At 41.0% G+C, this 27,548-nt stretch overlaps 2 protein-coding genes across 6 annotated transcripts; both read right to left on the reverse strand.

Annotated features, from left to right (window-relative positions):
* Window positions 1-429: 429 nt before the first annotated feature.
* On the reverse strand, window positions 430-16,635 carry LOC111572325 (RNA-binding protein MEX3B-like). Of its 5 annotated transcripts, XM_055014406.1 has the most exons (8): window positions 16,152-16,634; window positions 15,048-15,621; window positions 12,780-13,027; window positions 6,574-12,653; window positions 5,627-5,727; window positions 4,761-4,902; window positions 711-2,647; window positions 430-606 (listed from the first exon to the last, which is right to left on the reverse strand). In XM_055014406.1, exons 2-4 carry the CDS (start codon window positions 15,553-15,555, stop codon window positions 11,433-11,435), a joined length of 1,977 nt encoding a protein of 658 aa, XP_054870381.1. In that variant the 5' UTR covers window positions 15,556-15,621; window positions 16,152-16,634; the 3' UTR covers window positions 430-606; window positions 711-2,647; window positions 4,761-4,902; window positions 5,627-5,727; window positions 6,574-11,432. The 5 variants fall into 5 exon arrangements, with proteins under 5 accessions (XP_054870381.1, XP_023131727.1, XP_054870380.1 ...); XM_023275959.3 differs by lacking the exon at window positions 4,761-4,902 and having other exon boundaries at window positions 15,048-15,618; window positions 16,152-16,635; XM_055014405.1 differs by lacking the exon at window positions 4,761-4,902 and having other exon boundaries at window positions 430-601.
* A 2,324-nt stretch (window positions 16,636-18,959) lies between these two features.
* mbd3a (methyl-CpG binding domain protein 3a) lies at window positions 18,960-27,455 on the reverse strand. The gene is made up of 7 exons (XM_023275964.3): window positions 27,291-27,455; window positions 24,855-25,011; window positions 23,773-23,910; window positions 23,443-23,533; window positions 23,175-23,352; window positions 21,007-21,162; window positions 18,960-19,689 (listed from the first exon to the last, which is right to left on the reverse strand). The coding sequence occupies exons 1-6, from the start codon at window positions 27,302-27,304 to the stop codon at window positions 21,012-21,014; spliced, it is 729 nt and encodes a 242-aa protein (XP_023131732.1). The 5' UTR covers window positions 27,305-27,455; the 3' UTR covers window positions 18,960-19,689; window positions 21,007-21,011.
* Between the last annotated feature and the right edge of the window lie 93 nt (window positions 27,456-27,548).

Below are 27,548 nucleotides of genomic sequence, written 5' to 3' on the forward strand. Positions count from 1 at the left end.
CTAAGTCCAAAGCTGCTGTTTCAACACAGAGACGTTCACATGCATCCACAAACCTCTCAGCACTCAAACACCCACAGACAGGAGGCCGGCTGGACCGAGGCTCGGCGGCGTCCTCAGACCCACAAGTCGGGGAGTCGCTGAACTTGTTGGTCCGGTTTGAAGGCCTCCGTGTGGTCCAGTAGAAGTCCACGTAGTCGGTGTTGGCTTTGAACCGCAGCGACTGGCCGCCATCAGGTGGACCAGCTCGTCCTCGTAGGGCTCCTCCTGTAGCCTTGAGGGAAGCACAGGAACATTCAGTAGCTGTTGGAGTTCTTCCTGTCAGGCTCGTGGTAGAACGGCTCTGAAGAATCTTGTACTTGTCTTATCTGGAACAATCTAACAGCCTAAACTGTTAACAGTGGTGTAAAGAAGCAAACACACAGGCATAGATTAGGACTCAAACTAGATTTATTTTAGAAAACAAATCAGCTTAGAGGCATTTGTTCACACATGTGGCTGAATAGGAGGCCGTCCAATCAGATTCGAGGTCTTCACTCTGTAGGTTGGTTGTTCGGTGAGACTCTTGGACCTCCATCAGCTGACGTGGATGTTTGATGGTCTTCTTCTCTAGTGGCAGATGATTCATCCATGAATTCAGCAGCTACAGACTGAAATGAAGCTCATGCTGCCGTTATTGAATTCCTGTTCCAGATCAAATGTTCAGAATTCACCTTGAATGCATGCCGTCTGCTGTCTGATAGTTTTTCTCATTGTAGTCTTCAATAAAGTCTTTTTCCTCATGTCAGGATGTGGTGAGACTCTTTCTCAGTCTCTGCAGACGTCCCTCATTGTGCATCTCCAGAGAAGAAACAGAAAAACTGATCACTGCTTCAGCATCACAAACGCTCTCCAGCATTGAGAGTGTTTTAGGAATTCATTCATTGTGTTGTGAACTTTGAAGGAGCAGAAACTTTACAGCTGCCAAAGATATGAGCTCCAATTCTGGATGTTTTAGGAAATTAAGTTCATCAAATGAACACTTGATTTTTGCTGATAACGCTCATTAAATTACTGAAGAAATCCAACATAAAAACCTGTAAACTCTCAGGCAGCTTTTGTTAAAGTTTGTCTATAATTCTATCATCATGTTCTGGAACCAGGACTCTGCAGAAGTTCCTTCAAACAGATACTTGTGTGTTTCTATTTAAGGCCTCAGGTTTGAACGTACAGCAGAGGATTAGAAAGGAGTGATTTTAATATTTAAATCAGGCCAGTAAATGTTTGGAATAAAAATGATTAAAATTTAGATAGATTTGTGTCAAATAATATTGTAGAGTCTCACTTAAATATATCCAAATGAGTTCAGTTTATAGAATATTTGATTTCTTAATCTCAATACTGTAGGGTCTGACCCTAAATATTATAATAATGATGTCAATTTAAATAATATTTTAGTGCAGAGTCATAAATTTTAATAAGCTAAACTTACATAATAAATATCACTGCACAATCTTAACCTGAACATTCATATTATTGAGGTAAATTTACATAAATCCTGATATTCTAGAGTCTCAACTGGAATATTTCTAACATTAATCTTTTTGTATTGTGCTGATAAACAACAATAACCCAACTTTCAGATAATATTTATTGTCTGTGATTGTGAGACTAAATTCCTCCACATTCTCAAACTTTCCTTGCAGCAGCTGTAGGAATAAATAAAAATAAAATGTGTTCATTTCCACATTATGCAAATTTATTTATTCTTAATATCTCAGACTGAATGGTAGCTGTCAGTAAAAACAAACTCATCTGCTGGACTGCATTCCAAAATGGAAACATGGACAGAATTTAACACTCATGTATCCATAGCAACGCAAAGGTTTCTGCTTCTTTCCAAAGTTCACAACACAAGTAAAGATTTTAATGTAAAACTTCATGGATGACTGCTGACCACAAGTATTCTGATCAATACTTCATGATCAATATCAGGACAGATGTTACAGTTCCAGCTGTTGCATTAGACTGCAGTTATTCAGAGAAATTAAAACATCACATTCCTCATAAAAACTAGATGGGACTTTTATTAAATAAAGTGTTGGTGAATAAACAGTGTAAAAAGTGCAAAGCAGCTCCATTAAATCAGGAGATGTGAGACTTCCACAGCATGGATCACCATCTGCTGTGTTGATTCATAGCTGAATGTCAGAATGAACTGAGATAGAAAAGCTGCTTTGAGCTGCAACATTACGGTCTGACAATCCAACACCATCACAGTTTTCATCTGGTTGTTTTGCTCCAACATGCTGTGAAGTTCAGTTTTTACCTGAATCAATACAGAGATTCTATTTCCAACCAAGACTGGAATAAAAATTAGAATGTTATGAGGTTATTAATGCAACTAAATCCTTTCAGATGGAAGGATTTACTTCTAAGTTCTAATTCAAGTTTCAGTTGGAGCACATTGCATTCACAAAGAAAAACAGTGATACCTTCATAGCAACATTTAATAAACCTAAAGCTTCCCTGTTGGCACATTGGTGGAGTTTGTTACTGAGCATCTGAACCTTAAATCCAGTGAGACGACCATCTTCAGTCGAGGCCAGTCAGAGAACTTCAAGACCTTCCATCAGCTGGACCAGATGTGGCATCATCTCCCTCTGAACATCTGGATGACAGGAGAAAAGACAGAAATCAAACACAGATCACAGAAATACAATTTATTCACTTTCATCATTTTCTAAAAGTAGCATGAACTTTATTAAAACTTGACAATATCAGTAATGAAAGTAAATGTTTTTATCTTGTGTTGAAGCTAAATTTAAAGTCAATTTTAATAACAGTTAATCCTGAGAGGAGTGAGAATGGAGCTTTTCTTTCCTTTTTAGAATATTCCCTCAAAATATTCTGTTTATTATTGGCTTTAGAAGCATTTTTCTTTACTTATTTTTAGATATCTCAGACTAGTGTTGTTTTTGGTGGCCTGTTTTGACTTTAGTTTTAGTCTAGTCTTTGTGTCAAGCTGACATTTTAGTTTTTATTAGTTTTAGTCATGTTCATTCTCTTTTTCGTCTAGTCAAGTTTTAGTCGACTAAAAGTCTGAGCATTTTAGTCTTATTTTAGTCAGAATAACCTATGACTATTTTCGTCTAGTTTTAGTCGACGAAAACTGATGACATTTTAGTCTAGTTGTAGTCAATGAAAATTGTTTTACTCTCTTTTTAGTAATGCAATTCTATTTAACCCAATCAATATAGTATAATTTCCTTGTATAGTATAGACAAAACCATTTTTTTTCTTTTAGTCAAACCCATTTCACAAATTAAACATGGTTATCTTATTATTATATTACTGTTAACTTATAAACTCAAGAATATACTCACTCCAGACATGGAAGATGCTCTGGTCAACACATTTATTTTACCAACCAAACATGTAGGTACACACACATAAATTTAAATAAAATAAATAAATAAATAAAATAGCATCACATGACTGGCAGAAAAAAAAATACATTCAAGTTTAAGATAAAGAGAAATAAAGTGCATGAATGCAATTCACAACAATAACATAATAAAAATGTGTGTGTCTGTCTTGCTTGTAAACTGAAACTGAAAAGAACACCACAACTGATGGCAGATGTTTTCCACTTGTATGTAAACAAAGTATGTCCATATATCGCTTCTTCGTTTTCTCTCCAGCTGCCCGAAAGCTGGGGAACAGTGCCCAGCCATGATCCCACCGCAGATGCATCTAAATAATGTCGCGAGTGAAGATTGAGGAAGTGACGTCGCCTGCGTCAGCGCAGTGCGACGTCACAGCCTGGGGAACAGAAATACTGCAAAGTAATAAACGCGACTAAACATTTAAATGTTATTTCGTCTCGTCTCGTTTTGGTCAGCGAAAATGAAGAGACATTTCAGCGTTTTTATTTTGTAAACCGAATTTCGTCTCGTTTTTATTCGTCAACAATATTGTATTATATATTTTATTATAGTTATCGTCACATAACCACCATTTACGTTTCGTCTCGTTTTCGTCAAGTGATAAAGGTTCGTTGACGACGATATTTCGTCATAATTTTCGTTGACGAAAGCAACACTACCTCAGACTGATGCACTTTGCTGGTTTGCAGATAATTTCATGTACAATGACAATAAAGATCTTCTATTATAACATATTTTGCTAAAACAAGAACTGCAAACCTTCTCAACCATCTCCGTCTGCAATATTCCAACCGCAACAAAAGAATTATCTGATGTAGTTATTAGAATCTTTACTGAACCAGCCCTGGAATTAATAAAAATATGTATATGGATATGATTTTCTCTGATGGGACCACTATGGAAGCCGTAGTAACAATTAACTATCCTTTGAAGGGAAAGATTAGGTCTTCTTCAGGTGGATAAAAAAAATGCTCTCCCTTTAAAAAAAAATGCATACAATAAAGTAAATCTCTTCTGCACTGCACACATACTACACTTTTGTATAACTGGATGTCAGAGTAAAGGCAGACAGATCCACCAATCAGCCACAACATTCTGACCACTGACAGCTGAAGAGAACAACATCCATCATCTTGTTCTAATGCAATGTTCTGCTGGGAAACCTTGACATTCATGTGGATGTTTGACATGTACCACCACCTAAACACTGCAGGACAAACAACCCCCTAGTCTCCATGGCAACAGCAGTCCTTGATGCCAGCTGGCATCCTCAGCAGGACAAACTAAAACTGCTCAGGAGTGCTCCGAGGAACACGACAGAGCTAAGCTGTTCACCTGGGTTCCACACTCCCCACATCCAGATCTGATTGAGCATCTGTGGGATGGTCCAGGATCAGCCTGGTCTAGGTAGGACCCACCCTGCAACCCACAGGATCCACAGGATCCACAGGACATCCCCAGAGGTTCTGATGAACCACTGGGTCAGAGGAGTTTTAGCAGCATGAAGGGACCAACACAGTATTAGTCAGGTGGTCAGAATGTTAGACTGTTATATTGTCATGCTGATTATATGATCAGTAAATGTTACCATCAATTATAACATCCACACTGATCAGGAAAAAAAAACTATCAGTTCATTCAGAAACTGTGGGGTTAAACCTAAAAACACAGACCTCAACAGCAGTTTGTTTCAAAGCAGAACACCAGCTGGTTTTCACTAAAGAAGCTTTCAAAGCAACAATTAAATGACAGTTTTGTTCTCGTTAAGTTCAGAGTCAGCCAAAATAATGTACACACATCAGGAAAAGAAAAACTTTTATAAATATTTCATTTGTGTAACTACTTCTATACATATAAATACCTTTTTCTAAGTTTGATCAAATCACGATAACTCTGTGTCCTGTTGTACGATGTTTTCCCAACAGAACATTACCCTCATGAATGGAGCATCAACAAGTGATGTCTACAACACAACAGAAATGTCTGGAAGCCAGTGGCCACCACTTTGAGCACCTCTTGTAATTGTAGAGGCCAAAGATAACTTGTATTAATCTCGTGATGTCTCAGTAAATTTGGTAATGAAATATTTATGCAAGTTTTTCCTTTTCGTGATGTGTGTAAACATTATTTTGGCTGACTCTGTATAATGGGTTTCTGACAGGTCACCAGGCAACATCTTTTTATAATAATGACAAACATACCTGCATTCTACAGGAGTGATTTTCCTCATGTGCAGGTAAAGATGTGTGAGGAGTTTAGAGATGACAGGAGCAGGAGTCATCCTCACTAATTCAGCTTCCACCTAGAAACAGAAAGACCACAAAGAAACACACTGATATACTCTCAAACATTCACCTTCACAGCCTCAAAATACTATATTTAGGATGTGCTGTGTTTCTAAATTCTGCTGAAAGCATTGACAGACATTCTCTTACAAGGTTGTGTAAAAAGCAGCCTGTCCTCTGAGCTACTGAGAAATCTTCCTGAACAAAGTTTCTACGTATAAATCGGCTCAACAAAAAACTAAAGCCTCAGTCAGAGATAACAGGTATTACAAATTATAAACAACTTTCTTTGTTAACTCAGACTTTCTGCTTCAACCTCCCGTAAAAAGGAGAGTTTAACTCGTCAGGTGACTGAAAATGAACGGCTTGTGCAGTTCTAGATCCAAAAGTAGGATGTTTCAACTCATGTTTTACTACAAACATATGCAATACTAAATAAATACAATGGCTGGTTGTTAGTTTATTCATTATTAATGTACCTTTATATACTGGATTGAACTTGAGCAGTGGAAGAGAGAAGGAATTTAATGAAATTATGGAGATTCAGAGAGGTAATGTTGTGCAATGTTAAGTGCGGTTTAATTCAAACCAGCTGAATGTTAAACTTCAGTTAACTTTTTTAAAAGCTAAAATACACAGTTGAGAAGTTCATTCTAATCATGACCGCTGCAGCAGCAACTAACACAGGTGTTCAGCGGTAAATTAGCCACCTGTGTTAATTAGCCCGCTAGCTAACTTAGCCGCTTAGCTAGCTAACGCATCTGGACCAACTGCTCAAACACGACAAAACACATCTCTTCACAAGTCGCTGATTTAACGTACAGCAAAATAACGCTACAGGTTAGAAGTATTTATCTTCTTACCGTGTTTTACTCCAAAAACAAGATCAACAGCAGCCAGAGATGCTACCAGACGTGCCGACCATAGATATACACAGACTAGATACGCTAGCGCGCTGTCTTCTATGGTCTGACCAATCACTGCTCTCTGGCTCCGCCCTCTGAGAAACTTGTTGTCGTTTGGCTCCACACTTGCTGATGACCACTTCCGGTCTCAGAAAATGAAAAAACGCACGTTTTTTCGTTTCTCTTACTGATTTAATTTTTTTGTTATTCTAAATATAAAATGAAAATCAAAGCATTTTTAAAATTTCGTATATCCCTTTTTGATCATGAAAAGGAAAAACGCCTTGTATTTTAATTTTAATATTTTAAAACGAAAATCAAATAACCACTCGTTTTTTGTTTTTCAATACCCGTTTCAGAACGGAAAATCCAATTGCCAAAATATACACGGACGGTTGTACAGCTTAATTTCGGAGTGGTGCTACTTAAACAATTCCGTTTTTCAACTAACCTGCCATTTATTAAATGTAAATCTCAGAAAATACAAGTGTCAGTTTCCTAAATCTCACATTAATGTCTTCAAATGGCTTTAATAAATTTGAACAAAGAATCCAAAATCCCCAATTATCCAGCTTGCTAGAATTTAAGACAAAAAGAAGGAGCCATTTCTCACATTTGAGAAGTTTTATTTGAAAAAGATTGTAATTGGTCATTAAAAAATCCCTTTTCTGTCAGTGTAGTAATTGCTTTGGCTCTAGTTCAGTTTCTAAAATGTCAGAAATCTGTGAAAAATATTCTTCTTCAGAACATCCTTTCTGTCAGATCAACAGCCTATAAGCCAAAGATGTTTAATTCACAGAGAAGATTTTCTTCTGGCAGCCTAACACATTTCTTCTAGTCTGTCACAAAACATCATTTTACAGTGTGGGTTTCCAAACACACCTGAGCTGCAGCATTCTTCATGTTTGTCCTGCAGGTGTCTCTCTACTGCCACCATGTGGGTCTACTCTACTAATAAAGACACGAGACACGAGTTCTTATTTAACAGTAAAAAAATGAAACCAAAAACAAGACTTTATTAAAGAAGCATAAAAAATAAAACTCTTGATACATTTCTCATAACCGTCAAGTCAGCTCAAATTATATGATTATACAATTTTTTCCCGGCTCACGGTTAAAAGGTCCATAAACTTTCAAATAAAATATATTTCAATTTTAAAATTTCTTCAATAATTTTCTCATTTTGTTATAAATTGCCTATATGTAGTACACAGGAAATAAGGAAAATAAAAAATGGAAAATAAAAATAAATTTGAAGTAATAAAAAGGGTCACATTATTGTCTGGGATATTTAGGTAAGCAAATAAATTGTAAAAAATAAAACGTGTAAAAAGTTTTTTTTTCTTTTTTTATCTTAAAAATTATTAGCTAATGCCAGGTGGCTTGAAGACATGCAGATGGTTAACTTACAAATAATGATACATGTTCTTTAGAAACTACACTTATCTTCAATTAAGTCATTTTGCTTTTGAAAACAAGATCCCAATGATTGTATCCAGGGTATATACACACACAGGTTAGGCCTGAAACCTACGTTTGCTGACGTTTTACATTTTGGTTCTGCATACAAAGAGATTTAAAGCAAAAATAGGAGAGCGGAGGCTTGAGGGGGCATCTGTCACCCCTTACTGGCGTGGCTCTCTTCGCATCCCCCTCCTCTAATCACAAAAAAAAGGTCAGAGGTCACTGGCTAGCATGCCTCAGGAAACCCTGTTTTCAAACCTTTAGGAAGGAAATGGGGGAGGGGGGAAAGTTTGACTTAAAAAAAATAAAAATCAGCAGTCGATCTGAAAAAATTTGTACCTTTTTAACAATTAAACTACTGTACATGAACCCTAACACTCTCTCAATGGCCAGGAAACACCCCGGTGCAGCACCAGGATTTACATTAGAACCGTCTGGCAAATACAACATTTATTTTTTTTATTCTTTAACAACGTGGGACGAGTTTAAAGAAGTAGGGCTTTAAGATTGGTCTCACACAAACACTCATCAAGGATCTGTTCATTCAGACACATTCGCAGCCCCTGCATCTGTTCCGAGTGTGCACGAAGAAAAAGAAAAGCGACGTTTGACATCAGAGCCCGACGAAAGGATGGCTCTCCCGTTTCAACACGGCGGTCCCACAGAGGGAGGGGAGAATGAGAACAGGGTTGTCAGGTCTACAGTGCATTGGAGAAGTTAGTCTGAGAACTAAACGGCCTCCCTCCCTCCATCCCGCTAACAGCTGGGGGTTTGTTCATGTCGTGCTTTTTCAGTAGGAAGCTGCACCAAAAGCACCTAGTCTTCACAAAGACTATCAGTTCAGCTCCCGGACAGGTTTTTTTTCCTCTCGCAAACTGTCGAAGTCAGTGCACTGCTGCGCTCAACCAGGACAGATACCTCGGGGAGGGGAGCTACTGCCATCATCACCGAAGTAGCAAACGAACACAGTGAATAAGATTAACAACAAAACTGGCTGGAGCACCAAAGCACAGCAGCAGCGACTGCCCGGAGTTACCCTTGATAACAAAAACAACCCCTCACAAACCCGTCCTGATCTGTGAGAACCTCCCACTGCGATCTGAATGCGATGACTGTGTAGGGGCAATTAGAAAACAAAACAAAAACACGAAAAACATTCTGCAGCTGCTGGGATTTGAACACAAGTGTCTGGAAGCCCTGGATGACCTAGCTACTAGCTGCCATAAAGGATAAGTTGATTCTTCCTACTGTGTGAGCCTGAAAAGGTGATCGTGTGTCTGTGCAGTCAGAGGAAGCCCTTGAGAATTACGTGTGGCGTTTTTTTTTCTTCGTCATGGCTTGTCTCGTTCTAGGGCCAACTGTGCACCGTCACACCGCCCCGAATCATACGTAGAGTATTAACACTAGAAGAGGCAGCTACTGCAAACTCACACAAAGAAAAGAACAACAAAGCACAAACACAAAACAGGATGTAACCGCCTCCTTGGAGTTACTCGGTAATGCTATGAAACACAGGACAAATCTCAGCACAACCGACCATATATATGGATGCAACAGCATCGTCCGAGATAGTGCCGTACAGCTTCGCCGTGACAAACGGGTGGAAGACCAAACCGAACAAAAACAGTAAGAGCTGCGTCTTTTTTTCCTTTTCTTTTTTTTTTTTTTTTTTTTAGACGGGCCGGGGGTTACAGTGCATGGGAGGGGGGGAAATAAAAGGTTCAATCAAGCCCCCTCATTATTGTTCCATGTGTGACGAGCGGCCGTCTCTCCTTATTGGACAAAAACATTCTCGTGTGACATCAGAAAAGCCCTCTTATCCTAGAGTTCAAAATACGTCTGTTAGCCACACACTCGACAGTCAAGAGTCAACAACTAGTAGAAAACACTAAAAGAAGCAGATCTAAGTGTAACAGACACAGGAAAACATCTTGAGTGTGGATGGATCAGAGCATTATCGCCTCGCTTTAAGACTACCAGAGTAAAGTGAAGGAGAGAGGGACAGAAACCAGAAACCTTCTCATGGTGATGATGATGCCGATGTGAAGAACAGCATGAGTGGGCATTATTCTCACTCACTCACACACTCACACACACACTCACACACACACACTCACACACACACACTCTCACACACACTCACACACACTCACACACACTCACACACACACACACACACACACACACACACACACACACACACACACACACACACACACACACACACACACACACACACACACACACACACACACACACACACACACACACACACACACACACACACACACACACACACACACACACACACACACACAGAATCACACACAAGAAAGGAGAGACAGAGATGTAAAGGGATTGTCAGGCAGCCCAAACATACAAACATATAGAGACGCATTCCTTCAGAATCACTAATCGGACGTTTCTCACCTATCAAAGGATAATCCATGTGAACCAGTGCAACAGCCACAAATTCTGAAATGTGGGTCAGACTCATCCAATTTCATCCAACATATTACAGAATCGAAGAATTAAGAGATGTCTATTAATAGCAATCATTTGGCTTACTTAGTCATGGCTAAATTTTATGTGGCAACGAGAAACATCCTTAAGAGGTCCCTTGGGTGTATTGTTCTGCTAGGTGCCTGACAACATGCCGACCTTTTTAAAAAAAAAAAAAACAACGTTCCAAACTTACAGAAAAAAGAGGAACCTTGTTGCTTTGTGTCACAACCAACAGCATGGGTGAGAACAGAAGAGAAAAGGGGTTTTTGTTGGGAACGGGTCGCGTCCTGCCGAGGACATTAAAATTAGGAGTAGAAAAGTGCAGGCCTCATTGACAGCTTCATCGAAAAATATCTGTTAAGTACAAAAGTGTCAAAAGGAAAGGCTGTGAGAGAGAAAGCAGGCAGAAATCTGAAGAAGCCAGAATGAAGAATGTTGAGACGGACTGGCAGCCAGCAGTGCAGGCTGGTCCGGGTCAAAATGAAGGCCTGAAGAGAGATAAGACACTAGTTTCCTTCCATAAGTTCACCACCGAGAGACTGTCTGAGCCCCAACTGTCTGCAAACCAGTTCAATTTACTCCACTCTGAAAATAAGTCATAGTCATTATTATTATTGTTATTATTAATCTTGACAGTTATCAGCAATAAATCAACATCCTTATAGTATCATCATCTCTATTAATGCATTTATTATGGTCCATTGTGTGTGTGTGTGTGAAGGTTATTAGTGTGAATCCTTCCATTGTCTCCGCCACAGCTGGTGCCCCACTCCGGTACCCTTCCTATCCCCACCATCCCATTATTTACCCCCCCCACCCCCCACCCCCCACCCCAGTTGCCCAGGGCATTAAGAGAAGATGCGGATGCACTGTGTGGTAGGAGTGTGGCACACGGGGCACTCTGGCTCAGCTGACTGGCAGATTTGCCCGGCGCACTCCATGCAGAACAGGTTGTGGCCACAAGGCACCAGGGCTGCCGTCACCTCACTCTCGAAACACACAAAGCAGTCCCTGTTGACCCCGGGGCTGACACCAACCAGACCTGCAACCCCGGGACCGGAGCCGCTTTTCAGTCGGCTCAGCATCCCAGAGCTGAGGCCCACGCCACTGCTGCCTCCCTCCGAGTCAGTGGGCGAGCCACCGGGCAGGGAGGAGGCCGAGCAGGAGGAGTATCCGGTCGACGAGCCGCCGGAGCTGGAGCTGGACGCCCCGGAGAAGGAGCCGCCTCCTGCGCTGCCGGACTGCAGCCATGAGAGAGTGCTGAGGGGGTCGCTCTGGGCACGACGGGCCAGTGGATGATCTAGAGGGCCCACGCCCGTGTCCTGAGGCAGAGTTGGAGACAATCGTGGAGTGATGGCGCCGCCGCTGAGGCCACTGCTGTTGCGGCGTAGAGGCTGCTGCTGCTGGGAGGAGCCGGCCGTCTTGTTGCCTGTTCCACCGTTGACGAAAGGTGCCCAGATGTTGGAAGCACTGAACTCAAAGCCCAGTTCATCTGAGGAAGGCAGTCCTGGGGTGGAGTCCCCCCCAAAAGTGAATCCTCCTCCAGCACTGCTGGACCCTGTGCTAAAAGGGCTAGTGGGGCTGCCACCCTCATTGGCCTTTCGGGTGGCGCTGAAGTTGTCTGAGCTCATGCCGCCGTTGTGCGTGTGATAGGCGACTGATGAGGACATCTTCCGGCTGGACGAGTGGTGCATGGACATGGGAATAGAAGGAGGTGGGGAGGGTGGGGGAGGAGGGGGTGCCGAGTGGTGGCTTGTAGCCCTGGACCACAGAGACGCCCCCAGCCCTCCGCTCAGGGAGCCGAGGCCTTCTAGACTGACATCGGTGCCGTTGGTGTGGAAGTCATTGTCTCCCTGCAGGTCTACAAAGGTTCCAGTTCGCAGGGTGATGTGGGTCTCGATCTCTTCTCTCGCTCTGTCCACGTTCTCTGGCATCCCGGTCACCTCGAACACCGGGTCTTTCTCTCGACTGGGTGTCACGATGTAGGTGTGAGTCTGCTGCTGGATGCGTTTGATAGTTGCTCCCTTTGGTCCAACAACTAAACCAACTACTCTGTAGGGAACTCTCACCTGGATCAATGACAGAAGATATCTTAGGGTAGAAGTTCTACAGATATTATCCAAATAGCCAACAATTCCCCTGTTAACTGAGCATAACAAATGCATCATGACAAAGCAACAGGGAAGTTTGTGTACCTGTATGGTGGTCTGTCCTGGAAGGTGTGGTGGTCCAGGCAGAGATCCTCCTCCTCCTCCTCCAGGCCCTCCAGCTTTGCAACGGGACGCCCGGATCATAGAGAAATGCTCGGCTGCAGATACAATTTCACGCTTGGCCATCTCCACATCCTCCCTGCGCCCGGTCACGATGAAAACCGGATCCTCACCTCTGACTGGAGTCTTTATGTAGGTGTTAGTTTTGGCACGCAGGGCCTTGATCTTACAACCTGGAACATTCAGAATCACATAAACATCAGCTATATACACACATTTACTAATAACACAGCAATAATTAGTATAATCATGTGCACAAACATGCAAACCAGTAAAAACAAATGCAGTCTGATGGAACAATCCTGTAATAGAGCTTACTTTTAAAGTTGCAATGTACAGTTTTTTTGTTGAGACTGAGAGATGTTGATCTAATTACAGAAGCAGTTTGTACTGTTTCTAATATTCAATTTCCTTCATGGATATGAACAGAGTGAATGAAATAAAGCAACAGCATCAAAAACCTTTAAAATCCCCACAAAGTTTCAACAAAAACTGGCAAAATAATAATTTCCATTAAGTAGGGTTTTATTGCAGAGTGTCTGCATTGATTTAAATTACAGTCAGTGCATTTCTGTTATATTCGCAACCAAGCAGCCATCTTTGAATATGGAGATTAATAATGAATTATATGTTTTGGTTCTTAAGTGTTTGACTAGGTAATGAAACCACAAAAATAAACATTCAGTGATCATCAGCGCATAAGTTGGTTTGTCTTCCAGACTCTCTCTGGTGAAAATAAAGATTTTACCCTTATTTACAAGTCAATATGGTGCTTTTTAATATCCTAGCAGAGCTTTTTTGTTTTTATCTTGAATCTACACTGTACCAATGACAGTCTCAAAAACATGGACTGAGACTTCTTGGATTCCATACGCAACAAAAGAAACCAATCCTGCCAGTTTGCAGGGTGGGACTTTCTCTAACATATTACAATATTATTAATGTCAGATATACATTTCCAGTTTGAAAATTGTGCTGCATAAAGTAGTTTTACAGTGGTTGAGCAGATTTGTAGGCAAGCTGGTGTGCACTAGCTGCAGCGGTGGGGAGGGGGACTTGTAGATCTGCTCATTGTCAAGGAAGCAACAGTGTAGAGCTACATCCACGTCCTGTTATGGTAAAACTGGATTATTTTTAATGCAAAAAATCTCTAAATATGTAGTTTTGATACCTTGGGATGAGTTTTGGGGGGTTTAATTAATGCAAATTCAATACCAACTGATCATTTTATTAAATTAACTCCTCAGTGGTGTTAATGGCAGCAAGCATGCGGGATGTGCATGAAAACATTTAGTGCTCAAACATGAGGTGAACGGCTGCTGCTGCCTGCATCCAGTCTGCGCTCTGCTCCTTTAAATGCGGACGGTTCATTCCCGGCGACCAATAGGACGCACAGAGCGTGATGTCATTCTGGGAAGCAGAAAGCATGGCTTTTTCAAACAAAGAGAACAATGCCGTAGCGCTACCGCGACTGCGACGGGAAAACCAAACCCACAACATGGGTATATTCCCAGTGCGGGATGTGTGCCGATGAAAACAAGGAGGAAAAAATCTAGTATGCGAAGCGCAGCGGCTCGGAGGCGAGCAGCAGCAGCATCGGCAGACAGAGCTGGGTGCAGGGCGTAACACCGCCCAGTCCCGTGTTTGTGCGCCTGCTGCCCCGTTTCAGCCTAACATCTGCTCAGCAGAGCCAATAATAAACCACAATAAACACAGATACGAGCTAGAGGTGTGAGATCTGCGCACGGAGCTACCGCTTAGCATCCACGATGTATAAAATCCACATATTTGGCTGTATTTTCTTTGTTTGGTGCAGGCTGCTAGACATGTCCAGACTCCCGACAATCTGCCGCTTTGTCTGACCCTCTCCCACCCCTCCCCCTCCCTCCTACTCATCAACCACACTCCCTCTCACTCAGTCTGTCAAAGGCATTGTCTAAATACTGAGAAAAAATGGCCACGTAATTGCAGAAGGTGTGTTATTTTTTAATGGAGTATCCGCATTATGCTGCCATTAAAAGAGCCAAACTGCAAAGCGGACCAGAGCACCAAGGCTAGGAGAGTTAAAGTTCACAGATCCCCTCTCACACCAGGCAGTCACCCAAACAAAGAACCAGCAGGCTGCATGCTGCCTTAACAAGCTGTCCACAAACATGAACACCTCATATTTCTGCAATCAGAGCATGCTCTTACCTTGTCTGCCCACTATCTCGGCCACATGTTCGGAGCTGGGCACAGGCACACATTCAGTCATGTTGACACTTCTTTTCCTGCTGCAGAGGACGGAGCTTTGTTCCCCGTGGAGCATGGAGTGCGAGCCGGCCATGTGGTACCCGCCTGAGCCGTAGTACTCTGGGGATGGAGAGCAGGACGTCGGCGAGTCCCGCGACCCGCTGGGGTGCTCAAGCATCTGTAGATCCACGTAGCCCCCTCCACCCACGCCGTTGCAACTCTCGGAGCCCGGACCCTGGGTCCCATCCAGGGTGTCGACCAGCCCGCTGCCTCCGGAGCCACCGCCACCACAGTCCACCTTCTCCAGGGCCATGAGTGACAGCTGGTCCAGGGCGAAGCGCAGCGCCTCTTGGTGGTCTTCTTCCCTGGACTCCTGGTCTGTCTCTCGGGGCAGACCGACCCCGTTGTGCTGGCTGCTGATCACCACGTCGTGGTCCATAATCTCGGGGTGGAATAAAGGGCTAGGCATAGTCTCTCCGTGGATCTCACATCAGATCACGGATGCCTATTTTGTTGGGAGTGAGCTCACCCTCTGCTGAAAGAAAAACAACGAAAAAAAACAAGTTTTAATTTTCGTAAAAACACACAAAACACGCGTGTATATGATCACCGTGGAACCAGGAACCACTCACAAACAGCAGCATGCAGTAACAGTGTTGATCTGAGCGCCTTGCTTTGTCTGTTGTTGCTTCTTGTCTGACAACATCCAGGAGGCGGATTGTTTTGTCGGGATAAAGCATGTCGGTCTTAATACAGCCGAACAAAGTATTTCCCAGCGCAGATACCATGAACCACAGCTGCACTAACTTCAGCAGTTTGTGTTTTTACAGATCGAATTTAAAAATGCAGAAAAAAGGAGGAATATGAGCTGTTGTTAGCTCCAACAAGCAAGCTAACAGGCTAGCTCCACACAGTCGGCACTCAGTCACGTTGTCGACCCCTTTGTTTGGGAGCACCGCGGTTAGCCGCTTAGCTCCGCTCTGACAGTCGAACTTGTTCTCATTCTCAAAGGCAGTCGCGTTGAATTTTTAAAATTAAACAAGTGCAGAAACCGCATGAACTCACTTTATCTGGCCTTTTGTCGACGAGCTCCCCTTCTTCGCGTGTCGCCCAGTTGTTGAGGCAGAAGCCGCCGGGAGGAGGAGAGCTGAGCTGTGCGGCGCTACCAGCTAGCGGGATGGCTAACTAGCAAGCTAAACGGGGGCGTTGGAGAAAAACCGTTTAAAAGCGAAAAGAGGGCACCGTTGTTTTTTCCCTTGCCGGAGACTCAAAGCATATCCACGGGAGTGTCACTGGCTCCTCATTCTGCGTGTCGCCGTGGAGAGCGCGGCTGAAATCCAAGGTTAGCGGTTACCTTTTAGTTAATAAAAAATACAGTGATTCTCGGCTCTGTGCTGCTGCCTGACCCCGGTCGGTCCGCCGCCTTTGTCTCGCCAGGCGCACGCCGCTCCGTCTCCCGCACACGGCACTGACGTCACCCGCGACACAACAATGGGTTCAAAGGCCACATGCAGCAAGAGGAGAGCATCCTGCTACTGTCACTGCCGTTGTGTCTGTCAGTCTGCACGACACTGTGTCATTTTCCTCTTTAATGCAGCTTTTTGTTAACGCACTGATACATGTATTTTTTTTTAAAAAAAACGTAAAGAAATAGGAAAAAAATGTGGCCATGGTTGGGTGTGTTCATCATGGCTACCAATGAGGTGTTTGGGGTGGTCCAACAACAACACTGGAAGATGCACATGCACTGTCTGGGTGGTTGCATTTGTTTGTTTTTATAGGTTATTAAAAATTCACACTGAAAAAAGTCGGAATGGGAGCAATAAATCTGTCCTAAAACAATTTAAACCAAGTGTTGGTACATCACTGTGTGAGGAATCCCCTCCTAAAATTATCATTTTAGCAGCAAATCTATGCATAGATTTCCAATGAAAGGACCCAGACACAAAGAGGGGATTCAGCACTATAAAATGCAACTTTGAGAAACCACCTCATCGTGTACCAATAACTGAGAGAAATCATTCAAAGGATAGGTTTCCAATGCATGGTAAACCCTTCTTGAAACAATGCTCACACACCCATATGTGCATTTAATGTGTTTTTAGATCACTGAATAAGGAATCCCCTCCTAAAATGATTCATTTTACCACCAAATGTATGTGTATCCTTGCAGATTTTAAGTGAAAGAACCCAGACACAAAGAGGGAAACCAGGTTATCATGTAGCACTAATTAAAATAAATCATTTAACACATAGGTTTGCCCTTCTTTAAACAATACTCACGCACCCATATGTATATTTAAAATGTTTTTAGATCCCTGCGTAGGGAATCCTCTCCTAAAACGCTTCCCCTTTAGTGCCAAATTACTTCAGTGTAGCCCTGCAGATTTACAGACCCAAGACAGAAAGACGGAATTTAACAATACACATTCTAATTTTGAAAGAAAACCTATTTCGTTTCACTGCTGAACTCTCATTTTAGCTTCAGCTGAAAGAGGATTAGACATTTTGAACCCCCAACATTTTAAAAATCGAAACGGCATCCTCCCAACAGCAGCTGGCCTCATCGACAAAGCCAGAGAACCCCAGTGACGCCACCTCTCTACCCCCACCCTCCACCGCTGACAGTGACTCAATGCCTTACATTAACGCACAGCTTTTTAAATAGGATTAATATCCTTTGCACATCTCAAGTTGCTTACACCATATACCATGTAATTTAGCACATTCTCAAGCGAGTAATTCCTGCATGCTATAAAGAAATATTTCTTCTTCTTTTTATTATTATAGTCCCTTGAATTTGCTGCACTTGCTGTTTATTTGGCTTGAAACAGTCTAGTCAGTTGCAAAACTTGCTTGTAAAAAAATCACTGTATCCATGTTTAATTAAAAAAAAATATGTTATTCACTAAAACGCCTCACCAAATTCCACGTAAAACTGATTCTGAAGTCATGTTAGATATAGTGGATCACTAGAGTCACTAAGCACAGATGGAACAGTTACATTAAAAACTAATTCTTTCAAACTGAAACTGCTCCTACACTGTCTGTGTGATTGCATGTATTAATGTGCAGGTTATTATTATTGTAAATACTTAAAAATATTCCAGAATCCACCTTATCTTGAAATATTCACTGCAAGAAATCATCTGAAGTATAGGTTTGCATTATTTAAATCTTTCTTAAAAATATGCTTACAAGCACATATGTGCACGTAAAGCGATTTCAGACCCCTGCATCAGAGATTCAAAAAAAATATTTCTTTAAATACCCTCATTTTATTCTTGCAGATTCTCAGTGGAGGGGCCCTGACACAAAGAGGGAATTTAGCACTTTAAATTCAAAGGAAGATAACCCATTGGGTTTGACTGCAAAAGTCTCATTTTAGCTTCGGCCGAAAGACGATTATGAATTTTGAACTCCATGTATTTGCTCAAAGGGAATCTTCGGATTTTTTCTTTTTTTTAATGTATAGTTTTGTAAGGTCTAATTTATTTAATTGTACAGAAAAAACTCCATAATTTATCACACTGTAGGGTCTTGAACTTACAATTTAACTTAAACTAGTTAAATTTATAAATTTCTAAGGTTTTAAATGTAATACTTAATGTACTCGGGTAAATTCACACCGCAGGGTTGTAATCTTATCAACTGTTGTTTTAAAAGTGCTATATAAATAACAGTGAGTTGATTTAACATATCTTACATTAACATCATATCAGACATAGAGGATCTCTCAGCCACTAAGGACAAAAGGAACAATTACATCAACTCTTTCAACGTAGATACGGACTTGCCAATATTGTTTTAAGACACATTTGAAAAGACACAATGTTATCTTTAAAGGGAAAAAGACACACTGTACACCATGAATCTTATAAGAGCTGCATTTATTTAACAGTGGTACAGCGGTAACAATCTTGTAATGAGGTACAGTACATCAGCATTTATTTGTTTTTGTATTTTCTCTGTAACTGTTCAAAACTCAAATGTTAAAATGAAACTGACAATAATTTTGCCAATGCAAATACCATGTAAACTCAGGTTATTGTGAGAGAAAAAAAAAAACAAAAAACGATACTCTGAACCGTAAATCCTTCAGTTACTCACAGCTGCAACAGTGGTGTGTGCATGTGAAAATACTGCAGCTTTTCTATACAACACACTACCTACAGCGTCAGTAAAATATAAAGCAACAGGTTCTGGTAGAACACTTAAAAATGAACACACTTTTCAAAATGAACTTATACATTATAAACGCACACACTCACACCTCATTCACACACACAAGGTTTGCGTTTTCAGCTTTGAGCTTAAACAGCTGTTAACTAAATGTAACACTGCATTGTATAGAGCACCATCCACAGCTGTCATACATTAGTAGAGGTATAAAATAAAAACTGAAACCCAAAAAAAGCACCCTTTTAGGAATACATAGTCAAGTGTAGGAAAAAAAAAAGAAAGACAACAGTCTTTGTTTTTACAAAATCTGCAGAATGTCTCCATTTCCATCAGTTTCAGTTTAAGTGTATACAAATTCTTCATGGAGCCATTTATTTGAATATTGAAAAGACTTTACCAGCAAACTTCACGTCAAACAAACCTGTGGGAGAGACGACAGAGACATGTTAGTTGTTTAGGAATGTATTACCCTTCATAGTATTGTAAGACCGTTTTCACACATGGAACACGTAACACTGCTGCTTCATCAGTCTGTTAAAGTGGTGGCAGTCTGAAATATAGACATGGGTCACTTTTATGTTAAAGTTCCTCATGGCTTCATTCATGCCTACCCACAAAGACAGAGAGAACCCCAGTCTGTATATATTTGTCATTTAAGTGACTTTACAGCACATCACAGAGTGGCAGTAATGCTTAATAATACACCAAGAAACACTGAAGATTAAATCTAAATGGCAGTTTGCAATTTCTGTCACATTAAAGTGTAAAATTACGCTCCAACTATGATGTGTGTGAAGCTTTATTGAATGTGTGATGTACTTTTTTTTTTTTAGATGGCAGGTTTCATATATGGTGCTGCATATTTGGTTTATTCTGTACCTTGCTGTGTACTTTTTGTACTGTCACTGGGCTGTCTGTTGTTACACAAAGCTGTTAAAAATTTGCACCACTGCCTGAGGCAAATTTCCCTTTGGGGACAATAAAGGACATTTTATCTTATCTTACATCTGCTACATAACAAATGAGCTAACTGTCGCTTTTAAAGTGACTATGTGCGACAGCTCAACTGTCTGATATATATGAAAGTATGCAGTGTAGCTAGACCCGGATCGATCCTGTCTCCATTTCGGGGATCATTTGTAAGTATACTATGAAGTTACAGCAGTTTTTGTGTGTGTAAATGTGCACAACTCTTTTGCTTTAGAGACACTTATATGAATCCTGCTGCTATCTCACACTGCAGGTATTAAATAATCTCACTGGAAAACAGCAAACTAAACTACAGTTCATGTTAACATTTTTAAGATCTGGAATACTTTAATTAACTGCGATTCTCATTCATCTGACCCGTTAGTATCCGTCTCAATTGCAATGAAGTTGTATTTTCATGACATTAAAAGTGATATTGCAGGACAGAGTAATGGAAAGATGTTTAGTGCTCTTTGTGATGTTTCTGGGCCACCATTGGTGGTGAAATGTAGAAAAAGCCTCCACCAAATAGATACATAATTTAATGTTAAACATAATCCTGTGTTGCTAATGTGACTGCATGCAGCTCAAGTCTAACTAGTAAGATTGTTGTTGAAAGAAAAAGTGACCAGGGTGCTCATTCAGACATGTAACCGACACGTTCAGATACCATCAGATCAATGTAAATTAGTGCATGTGGAAAAGAGTTGAAGTGGAAGACCCCACAGAAATTCAGCTGTACTGGGATCATTACTGTGTCTTTGTGTACCTTGGCTATAATTCCTCCTTCTCCACCTGCTCAACCTTCTCCTCTGCTTTGTCGGCTGCTGCGTCTGCAGCGGTGTCCTCTATATGAGCCATCATGTCAGCCATAAGGGCTTCCTCAAGCCGCCTCCTCACATTCTGCACCAGGTCCTCTTGCTTCCTGAAGGGCACAGACAACAAAAAACGATAGAACTAATGCTATGACACATTTCATGGCTTAAAAGTTAAGAAGGATTTTGTTTCATCATCCTCACATAGAGAAATTGGTAGAACATGGGTTAGGGTTAACATCCACCACATCTTTTGATGGCCACCAAAGCACCGTGAAATACAATTTAATCTACCCACTGAACTCTAAGTACCAGTTCAGCGTTTTTGACAGGAAAATCCTGTGTAAATTACTGATTTCACAACCAATACTAGCAATGCCTTAATTTATAGCCATATTTTAGCTACTTTCAGACGTTTAGTGGGTTTAGTTTACCTAAATACATGACCAAAAATCAACTTCAAGATTTGAAACCTGTTAAATCTAAGCTAAAGTATCAACAACATGGAGCTACTGTACATCATTGTGGAAATGAGTTCCCATTAAAAAAAAAAAAGATTTAGTAAAAAACAAAGCAGTGAAATTTAATCTGAAAATTTCAGCTTAGAGAACTCTGTACAGTATTACATTCTACAACATTATTGCATGTTTTGAAAATAGTATGGTACTAACTGAAGGTGTATGAAGAGGTCAGTTATTTGGTTTAACAGGTCCATAGCAGCAAAATAGGAGAGCGTCGGTACATAAATTTCATCAGACTTTGTGAATAATGGAGGAGCTATGCAGACTGCTTGCTCTTTACGTGGAAAACTATGACCTCCCTTGTCTTTGTTCTGTGTAACCTACATAATCACTATAATTTCATATTATGCAGGGGTGACTACACATGGCCATAACAATGATCGGCCCATATACAGCAACGGCTATAACCTTACGGTTTATGGGCCACTGTCCCAAAAAAAAGACACCACAGTTCATTTGAGATCATAGCATATGTGACAATGCATTACAAAACAAAACAGAGCAGCTAAAATTTTAAGGTAAATCTCAACATTAAACTGTTGGGCACAATAAATTTAGTGTATTTGTGTGACATTAGGAGGCCAGTCATAGTTCTAAAAGCATCATGGAATAACTGTTTGTAATGTCTATGTATGAAAATCTATGGAAAATGTCAAGTTGTGTATCACAATGCTTGTGATAAAAACATTTACAGTGAAAGTAGAATAGAACAAAATATAACGTATGCAGGGGAGCCACTCAAGTTGACTGTAGGCCCATCACAAACACTACGCAATCACCCAATTACAATTATATAAGCTGACTACGATCAGTATGCATTATTATCAGTCTTGTTTCCTTTCACCTGTATAAAAACAGCTGTTAGAAACTAAGACAAATGTCATATTCAATCACTATTTCCATGTCACTATCCACCACTGGAGCCCCTCCCGCTGCGATGGCTTCATGGCATCATCCGTTTATCTCTAGGGGCTTAACTACTAATATTTGATCAAGGTTGCATTTTGATGAGCATCTATTGACATTAACATCATGGATTTAGTTGCAAATCCCAATTGCTGCAACACCACTGTGCATATTTTGGCCCATTAACTTGGCAGAGGTAGTATGCTGGATTTGCAAGAAAAAGGTATCAGTCCAAACTGCAAATATCACTAATGTAAAAAAACCAAAACATTAAGGCAGAAAGTTAACCAAAGAGAAATAAACTACTCATCACAATTAATTGTACATCAGTTACAATTTTATGGCAGAGGCTAACATCATATTTGAGATTTGGTGCACTTTCTCAGGTAGCAGATACAAGCAGTATTCTTTCTATATACTAATCAATATTTTCCATGTTCATTTAACAGATTAAAAAGACAACAGACCTTACATGTTACATAGCCTTACAGCTGAGTGCATCTACTATGCTGAACTGCACTTTTAGAGTTTACTTGATTTACACCTTTGACACCTTGAATTGCCAACTTAAAATATTTATTCAAAAGGAAGCCATCAGCAGTGGGTTCATGCTATTATCACTTATTCATGGTATTGATCAACCCCACAGTGAGGAAGGCAGAGCTGGGTTGTGTGTGACAGTGTGAACATCTCACCTGATATCGTCATCAGTCACCACGAAGGCTTTGCAGAGAGGCTGTGTCGTGTTGAGCCAGACTCCAGGGTTTTTCTCCACGGCAGCAGTGAGCTGTCCGGTGATTGGTGCGGGGCTGGTGTGCAGGGCACTGGCGATTGCAGAAAGCAGCGTTTTGTCTGAACATGCAGGCCCAACGCCTGAGGACAAAAAAATGGGGTGTCAACCATGTAAAAAAACATTCTGAGTTTGAAATATACATAGTAGACATGTGTTGAGGTTGTCTTCACCCTGTAAGCCTTTTGGAAGATCCATAGTTTTCACGAGCTCCTCTGCTATATCAAAAGCATTCAACCCGCTCAACTTCCTCTCCCAGAACAGCTAAGGGTTGAAGGAAAGCAGAAAAGGGGAAGATAATAAAACATTTTTGGACAATATTTCCACAAACTGATTATGTGACAGATATGCACTCTGGGTGTGTATCTGAATAAAGAAAAAATAATAGCACTCACTAAAAATAGTCAGCAGTGTGGGAATTACTTAAATTTTCAATACTTTACTGACAACACACACAAAATAGATAAGTACAACTGACAAGGTTTCTCTGCCCCGTGACTTACTTGTTTAGGTTGGTCCACAGCCTTCTGAGGGTCTGTCTTCACCTTGTTGTTGGGGTGATTTGTCACCTTGGTCACTGGCTGTTTGAAGATGGATGCAGTCTGTCGAACTGGCAGCGTTGTATTTAAATCAGGCTTGGCCTTTAAGAGAAACATCATTATGAGTGACTGGACAGATTTATAATCAGCTTTCATCAGATTCCAACCATATAATAAACCATTTTCAAACATGACTTTTGTAAAGACCCTTTATACCTCTAGTAGTATTGCTTTATTCTTCGTTTTGTGAGAACCAAACAGGGCTATCTGTTGCATCTCTTATTTTATGGAGTGAGAAAGGACTGAAACATTACAGTGTAATGGAAGATTAAGATGCAGCAACAGTTATAAGGAAACCATTTTTCTTCATGCTTAACAGAAGATATAAAAAGTCAGTGATGTCATTTTTATGAGATACTGATTACCCTTTGTAGTACAGTCAACGGTCAAGCATAAAACAGTATCTGTGGGGGAGGTGTACCGGTAAGAGAGGCACCAACACAGTATATGGCAACTCTGAAGTAGCTACTGACTTCAAATCCAAAGATTTAGAATCTAGGATCTCAAATGACTAATTTTCACCTAGTAAACTAGATTTTGTTTCTATAGTCCAAGTACAAAATGTGTATAGATTAGTGTAAAGAATGAAAATGTACTGCTCATTAGCGTCAGCTATTAAATGCATGTTATGTAGGTAAGACTGAATGAGAGAATAAATGACAGATTCAGACTGGTTTCCATAGCAAATGTTTCAAAGGAGATTCATCCGTCAGCTTTAAGGTAAAGCGGCAAACACTGTGTGGCCACTGTTGAAAAAAATCTCGTGACATTTTAACTTCTGCTTGCCAGAAGGCACATGCGACACTCAAACAATGTGGCAGAAGGCTGCACAGTATGATGAGAATTTAACTTTAGATGTGTCCTGGAGTGGAAAAGTCCACCGTGAACCTGTTTGATGCAGAGTTTGTGGCGAGTCTCCATCAAAATGTACTTTCAGTTTATTCAGTTTTACGCCTCATAAACATGAGAACCAAACTCTGTCTCACCCTGATGTGGTGATTGGTGTCGTAGAGATGCTTCTGCCTGTTGTGCTGCACTTTGGTCAGGAGTGACCGTCCAGGCCGGGAGTGGCTGGCATTCACATCAGTGTGAAGGGTGCTGCGGAAAATCTGGGGCTTGTTCAGAATTCGCTTAACAGGTAGACTAGAAAAAAAACAACAACAAAAAACAGAAAAATTATCAACACAACAGTGTCCAACTGAGGCGTTCAGGCAGGAATTGACCTGCAGACCCACACATGGGTTTTCACAGTGTGTGAAATACACCATGGCTTTAAGACGCACTCAAGGTTGTAGAAAGATTTTGTGGTTAGAAATGACTTACATTTCAAAGACTTGATTTAGCTTTTCTATATTTTTATTATTCCTCCTTTTAAGAATATGAATGACAATAAAATAAAAAGATAACAGGTGAAAAGTAACCGCTTCTGCTGCCAACTTTCAGGGCAACCAAGGGTGAGGGTTGTTTCAGGTTTGTTTTGTTTCACGTCAGGTGACATGAAAAAATATTTTTAAAAATATCCTGATCTCTGGATTATACCGATATCCCACGCTTTGATGGTGATCACAAGAACAGCATGCATGTCTGTATCTGTATTTAAGTAAATTATTCATAAATTAAACTCATGCATGAATCATACATCATTAACAGTCTAATTTTACAAAGGATTCATGATGATGAAGATATAAATAATTAGAAATACATGGCAAAAAATGCATACTGTCTATATACCAAATTCCCCTCCTCTGTCCTGTAGCTCCCACCCTTGATTCTAGGGCTTAACTATTAATTAAAATGTTACTGAATACACAATATGGTGTAATATCCAATCACAGGAGATGCAGTTTTTTGACTTGGGTCAAATGTGTCACTAAATACCATTACAAATGAAGCACTGTGGTGCGACAGAAATTTCCGGGCCTACAAATTACATTCTCAAGACATAAGAGAACACGCTTGCTTGGTCAAGACTGCAGCAAAAATCACATTATCAGCTCCCAGTTTGGGTTCAGGGGGTTGATACCCTCTCTGCTTTCAGGATTAGGCTTAAAACATTCCTTTTTGATAAAGCTTACAGTTAGGGCTGGCTCAGGTGACTGTGAACCATCCCTTGGGTATGCTGCTATAGGCCTATGCTGGGAAACTTCCCACGATGCACTGAGCACATCTACTCTCCTCCCTTTCTCTTCCCATACATTGATATGCCACCATAACATGTCACTAACTTTGTCTCTTCTCTCTCCCACAGTCTGTGTTTTGTCCTCTCTGCAGAGATCTCTGGCTCCAGAATTACACATTCTTAATTACAGTTACTGGCTTCACCAACTTCTCCTTTTGTTACTGGTCTGTTTAGCATTGTTTGTCTGTTTTCTATCTGCTATCCTGTTCTCTCTCTCTCTCTTTCCCTTACCCCAAACCACTTGGTTCTGCTGGAGGTTTTCTCCTGTTAAAAAGGGAGTTTTTTCATCTCACAGTTGCCAAATCGGTGCTCAGTGGAAATCTTTGGACTTGTAAGGTCTTTACTACGTGAATGGTCACTATGTAGATAAAACAGAATTTAACAGATTAAACAGGTTTAATTTCTTTGTCTTAGTTACAAAAATATAAATAAAAAAAATCACCATACCTCATCTGTCAAAGTAATCAAAACAATGCTCTGGATCTCCTTTATACTTATGAATAAAGTTCTTTGCCCGATGAAGATACAGTTTTCTGAGCTTATCCTTACCTAAAAATGCGTTAATTTGTTCTGCCACAAAAGGTGCAATGACAGGGTCGGGAGATGTCATTCGAGCACATCTGTACACGCCCACACAGCCTTTAAAGTGGTCTAATCAGCCACAGTAATCAAAACACGTGAGTGGATGCCAATTAGCACTAATTAGTGTAGGTCGAGGTTTATAGTAGGTCTACTTCCTGCTACTGCTTTGTAACAAAACAAAGTAGCTCTTTTTCAAGCGTGCCAGTCAGTGTACTCATTTAAAGGACTAGTAAGTAGATAAATAAGTAGTGTGTTGCACATGAGGCGACATATACTCATTCTTTAAGTTGCAAAAAGCTCACGGTGCTGTGGCAGCGATTGTTAGTGTGCAGTCGTGACTGTACCGGGCCCAGCGCACCGCAAGTCAAGCGTGTGTAAACAATGAAACTTAGCTAGCTAATCAAGCTAGCAGCGTCCTAGACGTCAATGTCTCCGCGACGAGCGCATAAATTACCACTCTTCTAAGTTACAAGCCTCCAAATGGAACCCACTCAAAGCACCCTAAAGCTTATGCTTAGCTACAGTAGCAGCAGTATAGATAAAAACATTCGACCTGTTAACTTGACGACTGTTTCTCAACTGCAAAACGCATGTATGCATGCATGCGTGCATTTCCTCATCATTTCTACAAGTCCTTCGCCCGCACATTTAAAAGTCCCACCTTTTTCTTTCCATGGTCCCGGTCGTGTCGATGTTCTCGCCCGTGATTCTGGCTCGGAAAAGACAAGAAGCCAGCTACCTGCTTGTTGTTACTGCACTCATGAATTTACAGAGTGGTTAGCTGTCGAAGCCCGCTGTCCTTCTGTCTGTCCGTCTCACGTCAAGACCTTTACGGCTGCAGATCACTCCGCCCGCCCCGGAACATAATGAGCACTGTATAATCCCTGCGCCGCATTCATGTAAACTAGTCCGACGGTGA

The sequence above is a fragment of the Amphiprion ocellaris genome, chromosome 10 (genome assembly GCF_022539595.1).
Source record: "Amphiprion ocellaris isolate individual 3 ecotype Okinawa chromosome 10, ASM2253959v1, whole genome shotgun sequence".
In the NCBI taxonomy this organism is placed as follows: Eukaryota; Metazoa; Chordata; class Actinopteri; family Pomacentridae; genus Amphiprion; species Amphiprion ocellaris.